At 53.1% G+C, this 15,953-nt stretch overlaps 2 protein-coding genes across 5 annotated transcripts; both read right to left on the bottom strand.

The window, feature by feature from the left end:
• Window positions 1-2,503: 2,503 nt before the first annotated feature.
• On the bottom strand, window positions 2,504-8,076 carry C13H19orf53 (chromosome 13 C19orf53 homolog). 2 transcript variants are annotated; one of them, XM_063616484.1, is made up of 3 exons: window positions 6,387-8,076; window positions 6,158-6,309; window positions 2,504-2,915 (listed from the first exon to the last, which is right to left on the bottom strand). In XM_063616484.1, exons 1-3 carry the CDS (start codon window positions 6,657-6,659, stop codon window positions 2,909-2,911), a joined length of 432 nt encoding a protein of 143 aa, XP_063472554.1. In that variant the 5' UTR covers window positions 6,660-8,076; the 3' UTR covers window positions 2,504-2,908. The 2 variants fall into 2 exon arrangements, with proteins under 2 accessions (XP_063472554.1, XP_055094157.1); XM_055238182.2 differs by having other exon boundaries at window positions 6,254-6,309; window positions 6,387-6,586.
• Window positions 6,674-14,968, bottom strand: MRI1 (methylthioribose-1-phosphate isomerase 1). 3 transcript variants are annotated; one of them, XM_055238171.2, is made up of 6 exons: window positions 14,741-14,968; window positions 14,416-14,654; window positions 13,451-13,626; window positions 12,090-12,266; window positions 11,765-11,989; window positions 6,674-8,828 (listed from the first exon to the last, which is right to left on the bottom strand). In XM_055238171.2, the coding sequence occupies exons 1-6, from the start codon at window positions 14,870-14,872 to the stop codon at window positions 8,677-8,679; spliced, it is 1,101 nt and encodes a 366-aa protein (XP_055094146.1). In that variant the 5' UTR covers window positions 14,873-14,968; the 3' UTR covers window positions 6,674-8,676. The 3 variants fall into 3 exon arrangements, with proteins under 3 accessions (XP_055094146.1, XP_055094149.1, XP_055094148.1); XM_055238174.2 differs by lacking the exon at window positions 13,451-13,626 and adding an exon at window positions 12,379-12,465 and having other exon boundaries at window positions 12,090-12,214; window positions 14,741-14,958; XM_055238173.2 differs by lacking the exon at window positions 13,451-13,626 and adding an exon at window positions 12,377-12,465 and having other exon boundaries at window positions 14,741-14,956.
• Between the last annotated feature and the right edge of the window lie 985 nt (window positions 14,969-15,953).

The raw sequence follows: 15,953 nt of genomic DNA, 5'->3' as shown, positions 1-15,953 counted from the left end.
TTTGTATTTTTAGTAGAATTGGGGTTTTGCCATATTGGCCATGCTAGTCTCGAACTCCTGGCCTCAAGTGATCCACCAGCCTTGGCCCCCCAAAGTGCTGGGATTACAGGTGTGAGCCACCACGCCCGGCCTAATGCACCATTTTAACGTGTACAGTTCAGTATAACCACAATGTTGTACAATCACTTCTGACTCCAGGACATTTTCATCCCCCTTGAAAAGAAACCCCATTCCCGCTCCCTCAGCCCCTGGCAACCACTCATCTGCTTTCTGCCCCCATGGATTTGTCTGTTTGGGACATTTCACATAAGTGGGATGATTCAAGATGTAGCCTTTTGTGGCTGGGCACGGTGGCTCACGCTTGTAATCCCAGCACTTTGGGAGGCCGAGGCGGGCGGATCACGAGGTCAGGAGATTGAGACTACTCAACCTCAGGTGATCTGCCTGCCTTGGCCTCCCAGAGTGCTGGAATTACAGGCGTGAGCCACCATGCCCAGCCAATTTTTCTATTTTTTTTTTTTGTATTTTTTTTTTTGTATTTTTTTTTTTTTTATTATACTTTAGGGTTTTAGGGTACATGTGCACAATGTGCAGGTTTGTTACATATGTATCCATGTGCCATGTTGATTTCCTGCACCCATTAACTCGTCATTTAGCATTAGGTGTATCTCCTAATGCTGTCCCTCCCCCCTCCCCCCGAATTTTTCTATTTTTAATAGAGATGGGGTTTCACCCTGTTGGTCAGGCAGGTCTTGAACTCCTGACCTCATGATGATCTGCCTGCCTCAGCCTCTCAAAGTGCTGGGATTACAGGCGTGAGCCACTGCACCTGGCCTGTGTCCCTTTTAGCTATTGTGAGCAGTGCTGCTATTTACATGCAAATCTGTGAGTGAACATCTGTCTTCCATTCTTCTGGGAATATACCTAGGAGCAGAATTGCTGGGTCATAGGCTAACTCCACAATGAACTTACTGAAGAACCACTGAACTGTTTTTCCCCTCTATACAGCCTGTAATCCCAGCATTTTGGGAGGCTGAGGTGGGTGGATCATTTGAGGTCAGGAGTTCGAGACCAGCCTGGTCAACATGGTGAAACCCCATGTCTACTAAAAATACAAAAATTAGCTGGGCGTGGTGGCACATGCCTATAATCCCAGCTACTTGGGAGGCTGAGGTGTGAGGATCGCTGGAGCCTGGGAGGCAGAGGTAGCAGTGAGCCAAGATCATGTCACTGCACTCCAGCCTGGACTACAGAGCAAGACTCTGTCTTAAAAAAAAAAAAAAAAAAAAAAATTGGCAAAGTCTTGACTGTCACCATGTGGAACCCAGAAAACACACTTGAGATGGGGTTTGGGGGTAGCTGCTGGTGACCCAGCACCTCTGTCTCCTTGGTAGGTGAGGTGACCAGGAGAGGATAAGCCACTAGGGAACCAGTCACCCCACCCTGTCTCAGGGTAGAAGCTGACTGTATGCACAGGTACCACTCCCCAAAGACAGCAGTTCAGTATCACCCTGACTACAGCCCGTCTTTTCCCTGTGCTGTGACCTTGACCTGGATCCAGTGAAGGGAGAAAAGGAAGATTATCAGGCCAGAGATCCCAGAATATTCCATAGGCACTGTGTGGTACAACAGACTCAAACAATTTGGAGATGGAGGAACTCCAGGATGGGCAGAAGTGAATTCTGGTCTGGTGACAGTGACAGGTAGCGGAGGGTCAGCTGACAGCATGGATCGGGACTCTGCCAACTACAGGGTCAATTCCACTCTGGAATGTTATGCAGGACCTCAACAGGGCATCCTGCTAGATGACATTTATAACGCATTAGAACTGGTGGGGCGTGGTGGATCACACCTGTAATCTCAGCACTCTGGGAGGCCAAGGCAAGAGGATTGCTGGAGGCCATGAAGTTGAGACCAGCCTGGACAACTTAGCAAGACCCCATCTCTACAAAAAGCAATAAATCAGCTGGGTGTGGTAGTGCATGCCTGTAGTTCTAACTACTTGGGAGGCTGAGGTGGGAGGATCGCTTGAGCCTGGGACATGGAGACTGCAGTGAGCTATGATTGCACCACTGCACTCCAGCCTGGGCAACAGTGTGGCCTGGCTCATAGGTAGCACTACCGCTGGCTGTCCTGACTCCCTTACAGTTGGCACTCTTTAACCAGGTAGTACCACGTGGTTTCTGAATGTATTCTGGTTTAATCAGCACCTTGGTCCTGTGGGGTGGCATCTGACCTACTGATGTCCAATTCCAACTTGACTCTGGTTGTGTCCCCAGGGCTGAGGACTGGCCAGGAGGAGGGAGTGAGTCACCCGGGGTTAAATGGAGAAAAGACTCTTTCCCGGCTCTCAGGCTCAGGGCCAGAGGTGTAGAAGCCCAGCTGTCCCCGGGCACGTGGCTGCTAAAGGCGGTGGGGTGGGGTGGGGCATGCCCGGCCACGTCACTCGTGGAGACTTGTGGGCTCATCTGGCCTGCTCACTCGAACACAGGACTGCAAGAGGGATGACAAAGCCAGGTTTATTGTTCTGGGTTAAACCTGTGGAGGCAGGACCTGGGAAGGGGCACGGGGACAGATGAAGTTGGTGACTGTATCTTCCTGGTCATTGCTGGGTTCTCAGCACCCTTGGCCCCCACTGAAGTTCTAGGTGAAGCCCAGTGCTGGGGGACAGGGTCCTCTCTTCCTGACAGTGCAGCCTGTGGGATGACTTGCAAGGTCCCATATGGAGGTAGGGGGTGGGGTGTTGGCCTGCGCTGGGGCCAGCGTCCTCAGGAAGGTGTCTTGGAGGAGGTGGCAGCAGCTGCCCCTTTCTTCTTGGCCGGGGCCTTCAGCAGTGCCAGGTTTTTGGGCAAGCTGCTGCTGGCTTTCATCACCACATCATGTTCGATCTTCTTCCGGATCCCGACTTCTAGGTTCTGAGGGACAAACACAGGGCAGTCAGATTGTGACCTGGGGCTGAGAGAGGGCCTGACCAGTCACCCTCTTCCTGGCTAGAGCTCGCAGGGGGCTAGTTCAGCAACTATCCCCTAGAACCGCACTTGAGTGTGGGTCTGGTGGCTAGGGTTTAAGTCCTGCACTCTCCCGGTCCTCCACACACACAAAAATCCTCACCTCTGCACCTTTGCTTCTAAACCTCTGCTCATGCCCATCTTATGGATGGGAAACAGTCTGCTGCAGCCAGGAGACACTGGAGGCACTGGTTGCCCAGGTCCCTAAACCACATGGGATCCAGTGTGCCCACAGCCTCTGGTCCCAGCCTCTAGATGGGCAGCCTCCTCTGCCCCAGGTCATCTCTGCTTTGCAGACGGCAAGCTGAGGATCTGAGGAGTTGGCAAGGGAGCTGGCAAATAAGGCACAGGCGTGGGGCAAAACCAGCAGTGTGAACCCCAAACTGGTGGCTCAGTCGCCTTTCCCAGACTGCCCCTGCCCTGCCGCTCTGAGTTCCAATGGCCTGGGTGTGGTGGCTCAAGCCTGTAATCCCAGCACTTTGCAAGGCTAAGGCAGGAAGATCACTTGAGCCCAGGAACTCAAGACCAGCCTGGGCAACATAGCGAGACTGCATCTGTACAGCTAATAAAAAATTAGCACAGTGTGGTGGTGTGTGCCTCTCGTCTCAGCTATTTGGGTGGTCGAGCCCAGGAGGTCCAGGCTGCAGTGAGCTATGATCATTCCACTACACTGCAGCCTGGGGGACAGCATGAGACCCTGTCTCAAAGAAAAAAAAAGTTCCAGCTGGGTGCAGTGGCTGTAATCCCAGCACCCTGGGAGGCCAAGGCAGGCGCATCACCTGAGGTCAGGAGCTCTAGACCAGGCTGGCCAACATGGTGAAACCCAATCTCTACTAAAAACACAAAAAGTAGCCAGGTGTGGTGGCGGACGCCTGTAATCCCAGCTACTCAGGAGGCTGAGGCAGGAGAATTGCTTGAACGCGGGAGGCAGAGGTTGCAGTGAGCCCAGACCGCACCACTGCACTCCAGCCTGGGCAACAAGAACGAAACTCCATCTCAAAAAAAAAAAAAAAAAAAAAAAAAGAAAGAAGAAGTTCCAATGACCACCAGCATTGGGACAGCTAACCAGGTGCCTGGGCACAGGGGTCATGGAGCCGGAATTCAGTGCGTGTACCGGGACAATATAAGCGTCAGTGGCGTAATATGTTACACTGTTAAAGGATGGTAAGCGCTGCTATGGCAAAAAGGAAACACGAGTGAGGAGGGACGGGTACAGGTCACCATCAAGGCAGGCCTCTTTGAAGCGAGTTGGAAGAAGGGAGCAGTGTGGATTATTGGGAGAGGAATCCAGGCAGAGGAGACAGCCAGTGCAAAAGTTCTCAGGTGGGACAAGGAGCCCCGGAAGGGCTCCGGGAAGGAGGGGTCAGGGGCCAGTAAGGCTAGAGGGAGTTAGCAGAGGAGAGGGTGGAAGGAGACGAGGGCAGATTCTGCAGGGCCTTGTGGCTGAGTGAGGACTGGGCCTTTTTCCTGGGTGAGGTGGAAGCCATGGAGGATTCTGAGCCAAGGAGGGAGGGAACCAACTCAGGTGCTCATGGGCACCCTCTGGCTTCTGTGAGAGGACCAGGTGGGATCTAGGAGACAAGGGAGAAGGTGGCTGCACTGGTCCCGGTGGGAAATGATGTGGGTGGGACCAGGTAGGGGCCAAGGAGGTGGGAGGCGGGTGGATTCTGGATTGATTCTAAGGGCAAAATAGGGGTGAGCACAGTGGCTCATGCCTGTAATCCCAGCACTTTGGTAGGCCGAGGCAGGCAGATCATGAGATCAGGAGTTCAAGACCAGCCTGGCCAACATGGTGAAACCCCACCTCTACTAAAAATACAAAAATTAGCCAGGTGTGGTGGTGCACGCCTGTAATCCCAGTTACTCGGGAGGCTGAAGGAAGAGAATCGTTTGAATCCAGGAGGCAGAGGTTGCACTAAGCCAAGATCACGCCACTGCACTCCAGCCTGGGCAACAGAGCGAGACTCCATCTCAAAAAAACAAAACAAAACAAATGGGATGAGACCGGGATGTGACAGAAAGGAGGGATTCAAGGATGACCTATGGCATTGGGAAGGAAGTGATCACAGGGGGAGGAGGGCAGAATGGGAAGGGAGGATCAGGAACTTGGTTTTGGACGTGCTGAGTACAAGGTGACCATGAGATTCCTCACTCCATTGAAGTAAGCGGGCCGCTGGGTACCCAGTTCTGAGAAAACCGACACTTTGGGGAGACGAAACAATTTGCTCAAGATCAGAGGGCTGTTTACTGTGGAGTACAATTCAAACCCAGGTTTGACTCCCACCAAAACCAGTTTTAAATCTCCTTCCAACTTCTTTACAAGCTCAACCTTACCCATCTACATATAAATGTTGCACTTAAAAACAACCACAGGGTGGCTCACGCCTGTAATCCCAGCACTTTGGGAGGCAGAGGCGGGAGGATGGCTTGAGGCCAGGAGTTCAAGACCAGCCCGGGCAGCATAGTGAAACCTGTCTCTACCAAAAATACAAAAAAAAAAAAAAAAATTATCCGCGTATTGGCGCGCACCTGCAATTCTACCTACTCGGGAGGCTGAGACGGAAAGATTGCCTAAGTCCAGGAGGTTGAGGCTGCACTGAGCTATAATGGGGCCACTGCACTCCAGCCTGGGCAACAGTGAGACCCTGACTCAAAAAAAAATGACGATAACCAACGCACCTCACGCTTCTTTGAGCCCTCTGCTGTTCTAGGTTTACAAAGCTGGGCTTTCAATTCCCTTCCCATGTCATCTCGCTGTCTTCCTGAGTTCCATTTAAGAAAACAGTAACAGCAAGAGGCTGGCGTTATTGGAACACTTTTTGCGCCGCAGGTCTTGCTTTTACGAGGCCCTGTTGAAGTGGTAAGTGGTGTTCCTGCACCCCTTGCACAAGGAAGAAAAGGGAGGCTCACGGAGCTGGGAGTCCTCCAGGCCTCATCCCTTGCCCTTTGCCGATCCCTGTGCTCCTTCCCTCGCCGGCCTCCAGATTTCATCTCTCGTCCCTAGCACGTCCCCCAGCCCCTATCCCTCGCCAGCTTCCACCTCTTGCCCCTCTCTCTGCGCCCCGGGCTCCATCCTTCGCTCCTAACGCGGCCCCTGGCTCTATCCCCTAGCTCCTAGCTCGTCCCCAGGATCCACCCTCTCTCCTCACCGACCCCCGGGCTCCACCCCTCGCCTCACGCCGTCCTCTGGGCTCCACCCCTCGCTACTCGCCGCCCTCCGGGCTCCATCTCTCGTCCCCGCACACCTTTTTGAGCTTTTGCTGCTGCACGACGCGCGCCTTCTTCGGAGCGATAACACGACCTGGGGAACGACATGCTCACGTGAGGCCGGGAAGCCGGGGGTCCACCTCGCCCCCAAGTCCCCGGGCCGCTCCTTACCGCCTTTCCTTGGGCCCCGATTCTTTTCAGAGGCCGCCGCTGCTGTCTTGCTCTTTGTGGGTTTGTGCGCCTGGAACTTGCGCTGCCCCTGCGCCATGGTCCGGCACACAGAGGAAGAGGCGGGGCTGTAAGCAGTCGTAGCCGGAAGGCACAGGGAACCATGGGATACAGCGGGGCGGAAAAACGCAAGAGCTCACGGGATACAACGTGGCACAGAGTTAAAGAGACAGCAGTCCACAAAGGTAGTGGATCACAGCTGGAGTTTTCAAACATTACGAACAAAAAGGTGACAATGATAAGCTAACGTTTATTGAGAGGTTATGTGTTTTAGAAAACTTACAACGTTTTATGATCTTTACACATAAAAACTCAGACAAGGTTAGGGTGCGGCACTCACCTCTGGTACAGAATTTAAGGTCCAAAAACTTTGGTAACCGTAAACAATATCCAAAATAATCAAATTGTTAAACTACATCCTGCAGACCAGCAGCATAATTTTGTCAATAAAGTTTTAGTGGAACCAGGGTGTTGAGGTAAGCTCAAGGCACAAGTGCGGGGCTCTAGCCTCTTCAAAATTTTATTTAGGCCGGGCACGGTGGCTCATGCTTGTAATCCCAGCACTTTGGAAGGCCGCGGCGTGCGGATCACCCGAGGTCAGGAGTTCGAGACCAGCCATGACTAACATGGTGTCTCTATAAAAATACAAAAATTAGCCAGGCATAGTGCCGGGCTCCTGTAATCCCAGCTACTCGGGAGGCTGAAGCAGGAGAGTCGCTTGAACCCAGGAGGCGGAGGTTGCAGTGAGCCGAGATGGCACCTCTGTACTCCAGCCTGGGCAACAGAGCAAGACCCTGTCTCAAAAAAATATTTATTTTGTTTTGTTTTGTTCATCATGGATTTTTTTTTTTTTTTTTTTTTTAAAGAGATGGGGTCTCACTCTGTTGCTTAGGATGAAGTGCAGTAGTGCAATCAAAGCACACTGCATCCTTGAACTCCTGGGCTCAAGCCATCCTCCCACTTCAGCCTGAGTAGCTGGGGCCAGAGGTGTGAGCCCCATGCCCAGCTCATTGTTTTTAAATTTTTGTTTGTAGAGACAAGCTCTTCCTATGTTACCCAAACTGGTCTCAAACACCTGGGCTCAAGGGTCCTCCCATCTTGGTCTCCCAAAGTGCTGGAATTACAGGCATGAGCCACCAAGCCTGGCCTCATCATGGATTTTTGCATTAATTTTGATTTTTAAAAAATACTGCTGTAAGCTCAGGCGCAGTGGCTCATGCCCGTAGTCCCAGCACTTTGGGAGGCTGAGGCAGGGGGATCATTCGAGGTCAGGAGTTCGAGACCAGCCTGGCCAACATGGTGAAATCATGTCTTTACTAAAAATAGAAAAATTAGCTGGGCGTGGTGGCGCATGCCTGTAATCCCAGCTACTCAGGAGGCTGAGGCAAGAGAATCGCTTGAACCGGGGAGGCACAGGTTGCAATAAGCTGAGATCACACCACTACATTCCAGCCTGGGCGACAGAGTGATACTCCGTCTCAAAAAAAAAAAAAAAAAACCCAAAACAAAATATTGCTTTAAAATATTTTTTATCTTGGTTGCTGAGCTTTTTTGGTGTCCTCTTAAAATTCTGCCCTGGAGGTGTCACCCTAGCTCCAGCCCTGATCTTAAGAGGGAGGTACTAGTGTTATCCGCATTTATTTTTTATTTTTTTAATTAATTAATTAATTAATTTTTTTTTGAGACAGAGTCTCGCTCTGTTGCCCAGGCTGGAGTACAGTGGCGCAATCTCGGCTCACTGCAAGCTCCGCCTCCCAGGCTCACGCCATTCTCCTGCCTCAGCCTCCCAAGCAGCTGGGACTACAGGCGCCCGCCACCATGCCCGGCTAATTTTTTGTATTTTTAGTAGAGACAGGGTTTCATCGTGTTAGCCAGGATGGTCTCCATCTCCTGATCTTGTGATCTACCTGCCTCGGCCTCCCAAAGTGCTGGGATTACAGGTGTGAGCCATCGCGCCCGGCCTGTTACCCACATTTTATAAATGAGGAAACCAAGGCACAGAGCGGCGAAGTGACTTGCCCAAGATCATACAGTGGAAAAGGTGTCGGAGTCAGGATTTGAATCTGGGCAGCTTGGCTCTAGATGCTGGGCTCTAGATGGAAGGCCCTGTCTGAGCTCCCTGCACTAGGAACAAGTGTGGTCAGGGGCAGGAAGGTCAGCTTTTGGGTAGCCATTCAAGAAATGTATTAAAAAACCTAGAGAGGCAGGCTAGGGAGAGCTGAGTTGGTTACATCTAGCATCCATCTAGGGTTCCATCCCTGGAAGAGGTGGTGGTTAGGGCTGCCCGGAGCTCCTCAGGGGCAAAGACCCCCAGTTCTGTGATGATGCCGCCAGTGATGAGGTCATGGGGGGTGACATCGAAGGCAGGATTCCAAACTCCAATCCCTGCAGGGGAGAGAGGGGAGGCAAGGAGGCAAGAATTTGCTTCTATGAAATTTCTCAAGTTGTGGTCATCTGTTTCTACCACAGTGGTTCTTGGAATTGGGGAGTCCTTGAGAACCTGAGGATTCTTACCCCAAAAGTACATGCAGGCATGGACACTGTACTCAATAGTAAGTTTAGACTCGCCACCGCTCCTAGACTGTCACTCCCCAAGAAGAATTCAAAGTCCTATACGCATCTATGCCACTTATTTTTTTATTTTTTGTGAGATGTAGTTTTGCTCTTGTTGCCCAGGCTGGAGTGCAATGGCGCGATCTCGGCTCACCGCAACCTCCACCTCCCGGGTTTCCAGCGATTCTCCTGCCTCAGCCTCCTGAGTAGTTGGGATTACAGGCATGCACCACCATGCCGGGCCAGTATTTTTAGTAGAGATGAGGTTTTTCCATGTTGGTCAGGCTGGTCTCAAACTCCCGACCTCAGGTGATCTGCCTGCCTTGGCCTCCCAAAGTGCTGGGATTACAGGCGTGAACTGCTGCACCTGGCCTATCCCACTTATTTTTTTAGTTTTATTTTTAATTATTATTATTTTTTTTGACACAGAGTCTCATTCTGTCACCCAGGCTGTAGTACAGTGGTGCGATCTCGGCTCAGTGTAACCTCTACCTCCTGGGTTCAAGCGATTCTTCTGCCGCAGCCTCCTGAGCAGCTGGGACCACAGATGTGCACCACCATGCCTGGCTGTTTTTTTGTTTTTTGTTTTCTTGAGATGGAGTTTTACTCTTGTCACCTAGGCTGGAGTGCAGTGACACGATCTCAACTCACTGCAACCTGTGCCTCCCAGGTTCAAGCGATTCTCCTGCCTCAGCCTCCCGAGTAGTTGGGATTACAGGCGCCTGCCACCTCGCCCGGCTAATGTTTTTTTTGTATTTTTAGTAGAGACGGGGTTTCACCACATTGGCCAGGCTGGTCTCGAACCCCTGACCTCAGGTGATCCGCCCGCCTCAGCCTCCCAAAATGCTGGAATTTCAGGTGTAAGCCACTGTACCTGGCCCCATAATGCTAATATTGGTTCATGCTAGTATTTCATGAACTATTTTTTTTTTTTTTTTTGAGATGGAGTTTCACTTTTATTGCCCAGGCTGGAGTGCTGTGGCGCTATCTTGGCTCATTGCAACCTCTGCCTACTGGGTTCAAGCAATTCTTCTGCCTCAGCCTCCCAAGTAGCTGGGAATACAGGCATGCGCCACCATGCCTGGCTAATTTTGTATTTTTAGTAGAGACGGGGTTTCTCCATGTTGGTCAGGCTGGTCTTGAACTCCCAACCTCAGGTGATCTGCCTGCCTTGGCCTCCCAAAGTGCTGGGATTACAGGTGTGAGCCAAGGCACCTGGCCTTTTTTTTTTTTTTGAGGTGGAGTTTCGCTCTGTTGCCCAGACTGGAGTGCAGTGGTGCAGTCTCAACTTACTGCAACCTCTGCGTCCTGGGTTCAAGCAATTCTCATGCCTCAGCCTCCCAAGTAGATGGGACTACAGGCACATGCCACCATGCCTGACTAATTTTTGTATTTTTTTAGTAGAGACCTGGTTTCGTTCTGTTGGCTAGGCTGGTCTGGAACGCCTGACCTTAAGTGATCCGCCCACCTCTGCCTCCCAAAGTGTTGGGATTATAGGCATGAGCCACTGCATCTGAGTGCATGAACTGATATTTAAAGGGCCAGTCATTGATCTAAACGTCCTGTGGGTTAATTCACTGATGGCCCTTGGGTTTATGCAGCAGGTTCTAGCCATAGCCAATTTTACAGACAGGACCAGTGAGGATCTTAGGGAATTAGAGAATTTAGGGAACTTGGTAACGGTTGCACAGCCAGGAAGTATAGGTAGCTAGGCAAAGTCTTGCAGCAAGGCATGGTAGCTCACACCTGTAATCTCAGTGCTTTGGGAGGCTGGGGCAGGAGGATCGCTTGAAGCCAGGAGTTTGAGACCAGCCTGGGGAACGTAGCGAGACCCTATCTGTATGAAAATAAACAAATAAAAATAAAAATAAGTTTAGAAATATCTTGCTTTTTCTTTTCTTTTTCTTTTTGAGACAGAATCTCGCTCTGTTGCCCAGGCTGGAGTGCAATGGTGCAATCTCAGCTCACCACAACCTCCGCCTCTCAGGTTCAAGTGATTCTCCTGCCTCAGCCTCCTGAGTAGCTGGGACTACAGGCAGGTGCCACCATGCCTGGCTAATTTTTATATTTTTAGTAGAGATGGGGTTTCACTATGTTGACCGGGCTGGTCTCGAACTCCTGACCTTGTGATCTGCCCATCCTGGCCTCCCAAAGTGCTGGGATTACAGGTGTGAGCCACCTTGCCTGGCTGTCTTGGTTTTTCTTTACAAACACATGGCCAGCCAGATATTCTTATTTCCTCTTAAGAAAACCTAAGTGGAGAATAGCAAGACAGTTGCTCAAGATCATTCATATAACGGGTTAGTTGTAAATTGCGACATTGGATCTGATCTCCAGGATGCACCTGTTAGAAGAAGTGACCTGGGCCAGGCGCGTGGTGGCTCACACCTGTAATCCTAGAGCTTTGGGAGGCAGAGGCAGGCTGATTGCTTGAGGTCAGTAGTTTATAAATAGCCTGGTCAACATGTTGAAACCCCGTCTCTCTAAAAATACAAAAATTAGCCAGGCACGGTGGCGCCCAGCTACTCGGAAGGCTGAGGCAGGCGAATTGCTTGAGCCTGGGAAGTGGAGGTTGCAGTGAGCTGAGATCGCGCTACTGCACTCCAGCCTGAGGGACAGAGCAGGACTCCATCTCAAAAAAAAGAAAGAAGAAAAAGTGGCTTGTAGGAGCTGTGTATGTTCCAGAAGGATGACAAGGCCCTGCATATCACCTGCCTCCATGAAGTGCCCAGGAGCTGGAGTGTCCCCTTTCTGAGGCGGCAGCTTACCGGGTGCCGCAATCCGGACCCCATTAACATCGGTCAGCTCCTGGCCTGGTCGCTCTTCAATAATGATCTCCTTGCCGGTCTCCAGACGGAGGTCACATGAAGAGCTGGGGGCAGCCACATAGAAGGGAATGCCGTGGTGCTTGGCGACAATGGCCAGCTGGTAGGTGCCCACCTTGTTTGCTGTGTCGCCATTGGCAACCACGCGGTCAGCTCCCACGACCACAGCTGGGGAGGGGGCGTGTGAGAAGTTGGGGGTCATTACCTGGACCCATGCTCCAGAGCCCCGCCCCCAGGGCTTACCCCCCAGGGCTTACCATCTGCTTACCTGACACGCCCCTATGGGCCATGGCAGCAGCCACCATGCTGTCGGTGATAAGGGTGGCAGGGATCTGCTCATAGACCAGCTCAAAGGCCGTCAGCCGGGCTCCCTGGTTGTAGGGCCGGGTCTCCGTGCAGAAGGCGTGCTTCAGGCGGCCCAGGCTGTGCAGTGAGCGGATCACACCTGCCGGGGCCCCACGCACCAGAAGGCCCAGGGGAGGGGCAAACAGACAGGGTGGTCCATTGGTCAGGGGTGCAGGCTCCTAGTCTGGGCGTGGATTGCCAAAGGCTTACCGAGCACAGTCCCACCCAGGGGCCCTCGCAGTGGCAGTTCCCTCTGCCTGGTATGCTCTTCCCAATGCTCGCATAGCTCCGTTTCATGTCTGTTTAAAGGACACCTTCTCGGTGAAGCCTTCCCTGATATATCAGTTTTGCATAGCAATCCCCACACTTCCAGTTTCCTGCTCTCTGTCCTTAGCATTTATCACCTTCTAACACCTCATGTGTACAGGCAGCTCCCCTTTTCTGTGGGTTCTCCATCCATGGACTCAACCATGTGGATTGAAAATATTTGGGCCGGGTGTGGTGGCTCATGCCTGTAATCCTAGCACTTTGGGAGGCTGAGGCGGGTGGATCACCAGGTCAGCCCTGGGACCCCTGAGAGTAGAGATTTTGTCTGTTTTGTTCACTGCTGCGTCCCCAGAAAATGGCAGTGTCTGAGCCACAGCAGGTGCTTACTAAATGCTGGGTGAGTGAATGAATCAAAGGCAGAGGTCTTTCCATCAAGGCCTCACTTCCAGGGATGAAGGTGGGACTCAGGCAGGTAGGGAAATTTCCGGGGGAATTTAGGGTCAAGTGGAATCTGCTGCCTTGGCCCCCTACGGCCCACTCCCCCTGTCTCCTGGTCACAGCTACCTGATCTTTCTCTGTTCACTCCCTTCTTCCCAGTTCCTCTTGGAGTCCACGTCCTGCCCTGGCTCTAGGCATATGGCTCAGGCGGGGCCCATCGAATGACTGCTCTGGCATGGGCAGGTGCCCTAGTGGACCCCTGAGATACATGGAGACTTTTCTAGTACAGGAGGCTCTTTTCCTCATGATTTGAACCCTAACAGCCCCCTGCCAGCCCATGGAACCTGAAGATGAAGGAGGGCAGAGCTGAAGAACAGAGATAGATAGGTCCTGATGCTACTGGTTGAGCCCCTTAATCCAGCCATACCTGAAGCCAACAGTATAAGTGTTTCTGTACTAGAACTAACACCTTCACATTTTTTTTGTGTGGATAAAGTGGTTTGGGTTTGGGGTTCTTTCTCTTGTATCCAAAAAAGGTCCTAGAAGGCCCTCCCCTACCCCCTGAGGAGGCCCTCTCACCTAGGGCTGTACCATAGCCAGCGGTGGCCAGAGCACCGGTGTTACAGTGGGTCAGCACAGTCACCTTGCCACCGCTGGGGGCCACCCGCTCCAGGAGGTGGCAGGCTCCTAGGTTCCCAATGCTTCGGTTGTCTCTGAGGTCTTTCTCCAGCATGTCCTCAGCGCAGCGGATCACTCTGGGGCGACAAGGAGTTTTCAGCACCAGCCACCAGGCCCCAGGGCCCAGGCCAACGCCTCCTCTCTGCCCAACGCTGCTGTCCTGAAGCCCTCCTGCTCAAAGCCTCTCACTGCTGTGGGGCCTGGACCCTTGTGCCACGGCCACTGAAGTGTCACTCCCATTCATTCATGCAAAGACATGTTTATCAAGCAGTTCCGGTGTGACCCAGTAGTAAACAAGACAATCTCTGCCCCTATGGAGTTGACACTGGGGTGAGTAAGTCAGCTGATGAAGAGATAACAAAATGAAGGAAAAGACGGCAGAATCAGGCAACAGAGAGCAGCGGGTGAGCTGGATCATATAGGATGGTGCAGGAGGGCGCTATGGATACCTGGTCCGCACCAATGACACGTGCAAGGCTCTAAGGCAGGATCGAGCTTGGTGGGGTAGTGACATTGCGGGGAGGGGGTGGAGCAGAAGGGAAGTAGGGGGAAAAAAGATGGCAGGAAGGGGACCAGCACAGGAAGAAAAGTTCCTCAAAAGCAGAAACCAAGAGAACAAGGTGACACCAAAAAGGGCCTCCAAGGGTGGATAAGGGGCTGCGTGTATTCAGGGGAGGCACGATTAAGGAGTTGGGTTTCGGGGCCAGGCTGCCCAGGCTAGACTCCGGGCCCCATCTTTGGGTCCCTGGACAAGGGACTTAATGTCGCCGTGCCTCAGTTTCCCCATCTGTATAGTGGGTCACTGTACTTAAAAAGAGTCAATATAATTCCTGCTCAGCGCAGCGTCTGGTACCAGATCCCCGTACCTCTCCCGGACCGCCTCCTCCGTAGCGCCCTCCCGTTCGGCCTCCTGGGCTGCAGCATCAGCCAGGTCGCGGGCGGCGCGGGCCATGTTGACAGCGGTGGGCCGGGCGGTGACGAGAAAGCTCAGCTTGTCGCGCACGAAGGCCACGAGCGCAGCGAGTCCGGGTCCCCCGGCGCCCGCCTGCAGCTCCACGGCGAGGCTGAGACAGCCCACCAGGGCTATGGCCGGGGCGCCCCGCACCTGCGGGGCAGGGATTCGGGCGTCGGAAGCTGCAGGCGCGGGCGCACTCCCACCTCCAGCCTGGCCGCCCCGCCGCCCCGCTGCACCTTCATGGCGCGGATGGCCTCCCAGGCCTGGCGCACCGAGCCCACCGCCTCGTAGCGGCTCTGCTGGGGCAGTAGCAGCTGGTCTAGGATCTGCAGGGAGCCCCGCGAGTAGCGGATCGCCTCCAGAGTCATGGTACAGCAGCCAAGCCCAGCTCAACTCATGGGGAGCTGGGGGTCCGCGCGCACTTGAGGGAGGCGGGACCGTGGGCGGAGCCTCCCCCGGAAAAAGGGACATGCGCATGCGCATCCAACCCGACTCCACAGGTTCCCAGGACGCGCAGTCCACGTGGCCGAACCCACTCTACGTCTCGTGCCAAGCCCGGACGGAGTGAGCCGTCTACTCGGAACCACAAAAGTGGCAGCATTTATGGGACGCCTAGTGGATACCAGGCCCTGTGTTTAGCAACCTGCTGTCTAGAGTTAGAGGTGTATCCCCAGTGGCAAGGTAACATCAAGTGTTCAAACGAAAGGATTTGTTAAATGATCTTCCTTCTCCAAGGTTGAGGGGGAGGTTGTGGGGGATCGTGTGCCCCTTAATGGATGCACGGCTTTTTCTGGGCCATTTTCTGCTCGGTTTCATTCAAAAGTAACATGCAGGACGGGCGCTGTGGCTTACGCCTGGAATCCCAGCATTTTGGGAAGCCGAGTCGGGCGGATCACTTGAGGTCAGGAGTTCGAGACCAGCCTGGCCAACATGGTGAAACCCAGTCTCTACTAAAAATACAAAAAATTAGCTGGGCGTGGTGGCGTGCACCTGTAGTCCCGGCTGCTTGGGAGGCTGAGGCAGAAAAATCACTTGAACCCAGGAGGCAGAGGTTGCAGTGAGCCGAGATCGCACCACTGCACTCCAGCCTGGGTGACAGAGCGAGACTCAGTCTCAAAAACAAAACAAACCCCAAAAGTAACATGCACGGGGGGCTTTTCCATGGGCCACCCCTGGGCTGGGGATAATAAAAAGCTCACACCTGTGTGCTCCAGCCCCTGCTGCATCTGGCACAGATCCTGGGTACCCAGTGTGCCTTGTCCCTGGCCTTGTGTATGTGGTTCCTGGCCCCCTTTTCACCCTTCACAGTTGGCCCATGCCTCCTCCAGGAAGTCTGTCCTGATTCCTGGCCAACCTGACCCACCACCTCGAGACTCTTGTCACTCTGGGAGGGGACCACGTCTGTGGTCACAGCTATGACCCTATACCAGCATTTGCTGATGAGAGGCC

Source organism: Symphalangus syndactylus, chromosome 13, assembly GCF_028878055.3.
Source record: "Symphalangus syndactylus isolate Jambi chromosome 13, NHGRI_mSymSyn1-v2.1_pri, whole genome shotgun sequence".
NCBI classification, from domain to species: domain Eukaryota; kingdom Metazoa; phylum Chordata; class Mammalia; order Primates; family Hylobatidae; genus Symphalangus; species Symphalangus syndactylus.
Note: the sequence above shows the minus strand (reverse complement) of the source record. Positions and strands in the feature narration are given on the sequence as shown.

Bases quoted from the DNA above. Each gene is read 5' to 3' on its own strand.
- C13H19orf53 (XM_063616484.1), bottom strand. From the start codon at position 6,659: ATGTTTGAAAACTCCAGCTGTGATCCACTACCTTTGTGGACTGCTGTC. The intron at 6,310-6,386 runs GTAAGGAGCGGC...GTCGTTCCCCAG, and splicing joins TCGGGGCCCAAGGAAAGGCG to GTCGTGTTATCGCTCCGAAG.
- MRI1 (XM_055238171.2), bottom strand. From the start codon at position 14,872: ATGACTCTGGAGGCGATCCGCTACTCGCGGGGCTCCCTGCAGATCCTA. The intron at 13,627-14,415 runs GTACGGGGATCT...TTGTCGCCCCAG, and splicing joins GAGGAGGCGGTCCGGGAGAG to AGTGATCCGCTGCGCTGAGG. The intron at 8,829-11,764 runs GTAAGCTGCCGC...TCTCCCCTGCAG, and splicing joins GGTCCGGATTGCGGCACCCG to GGATTGGAGTTTGGAATCCT.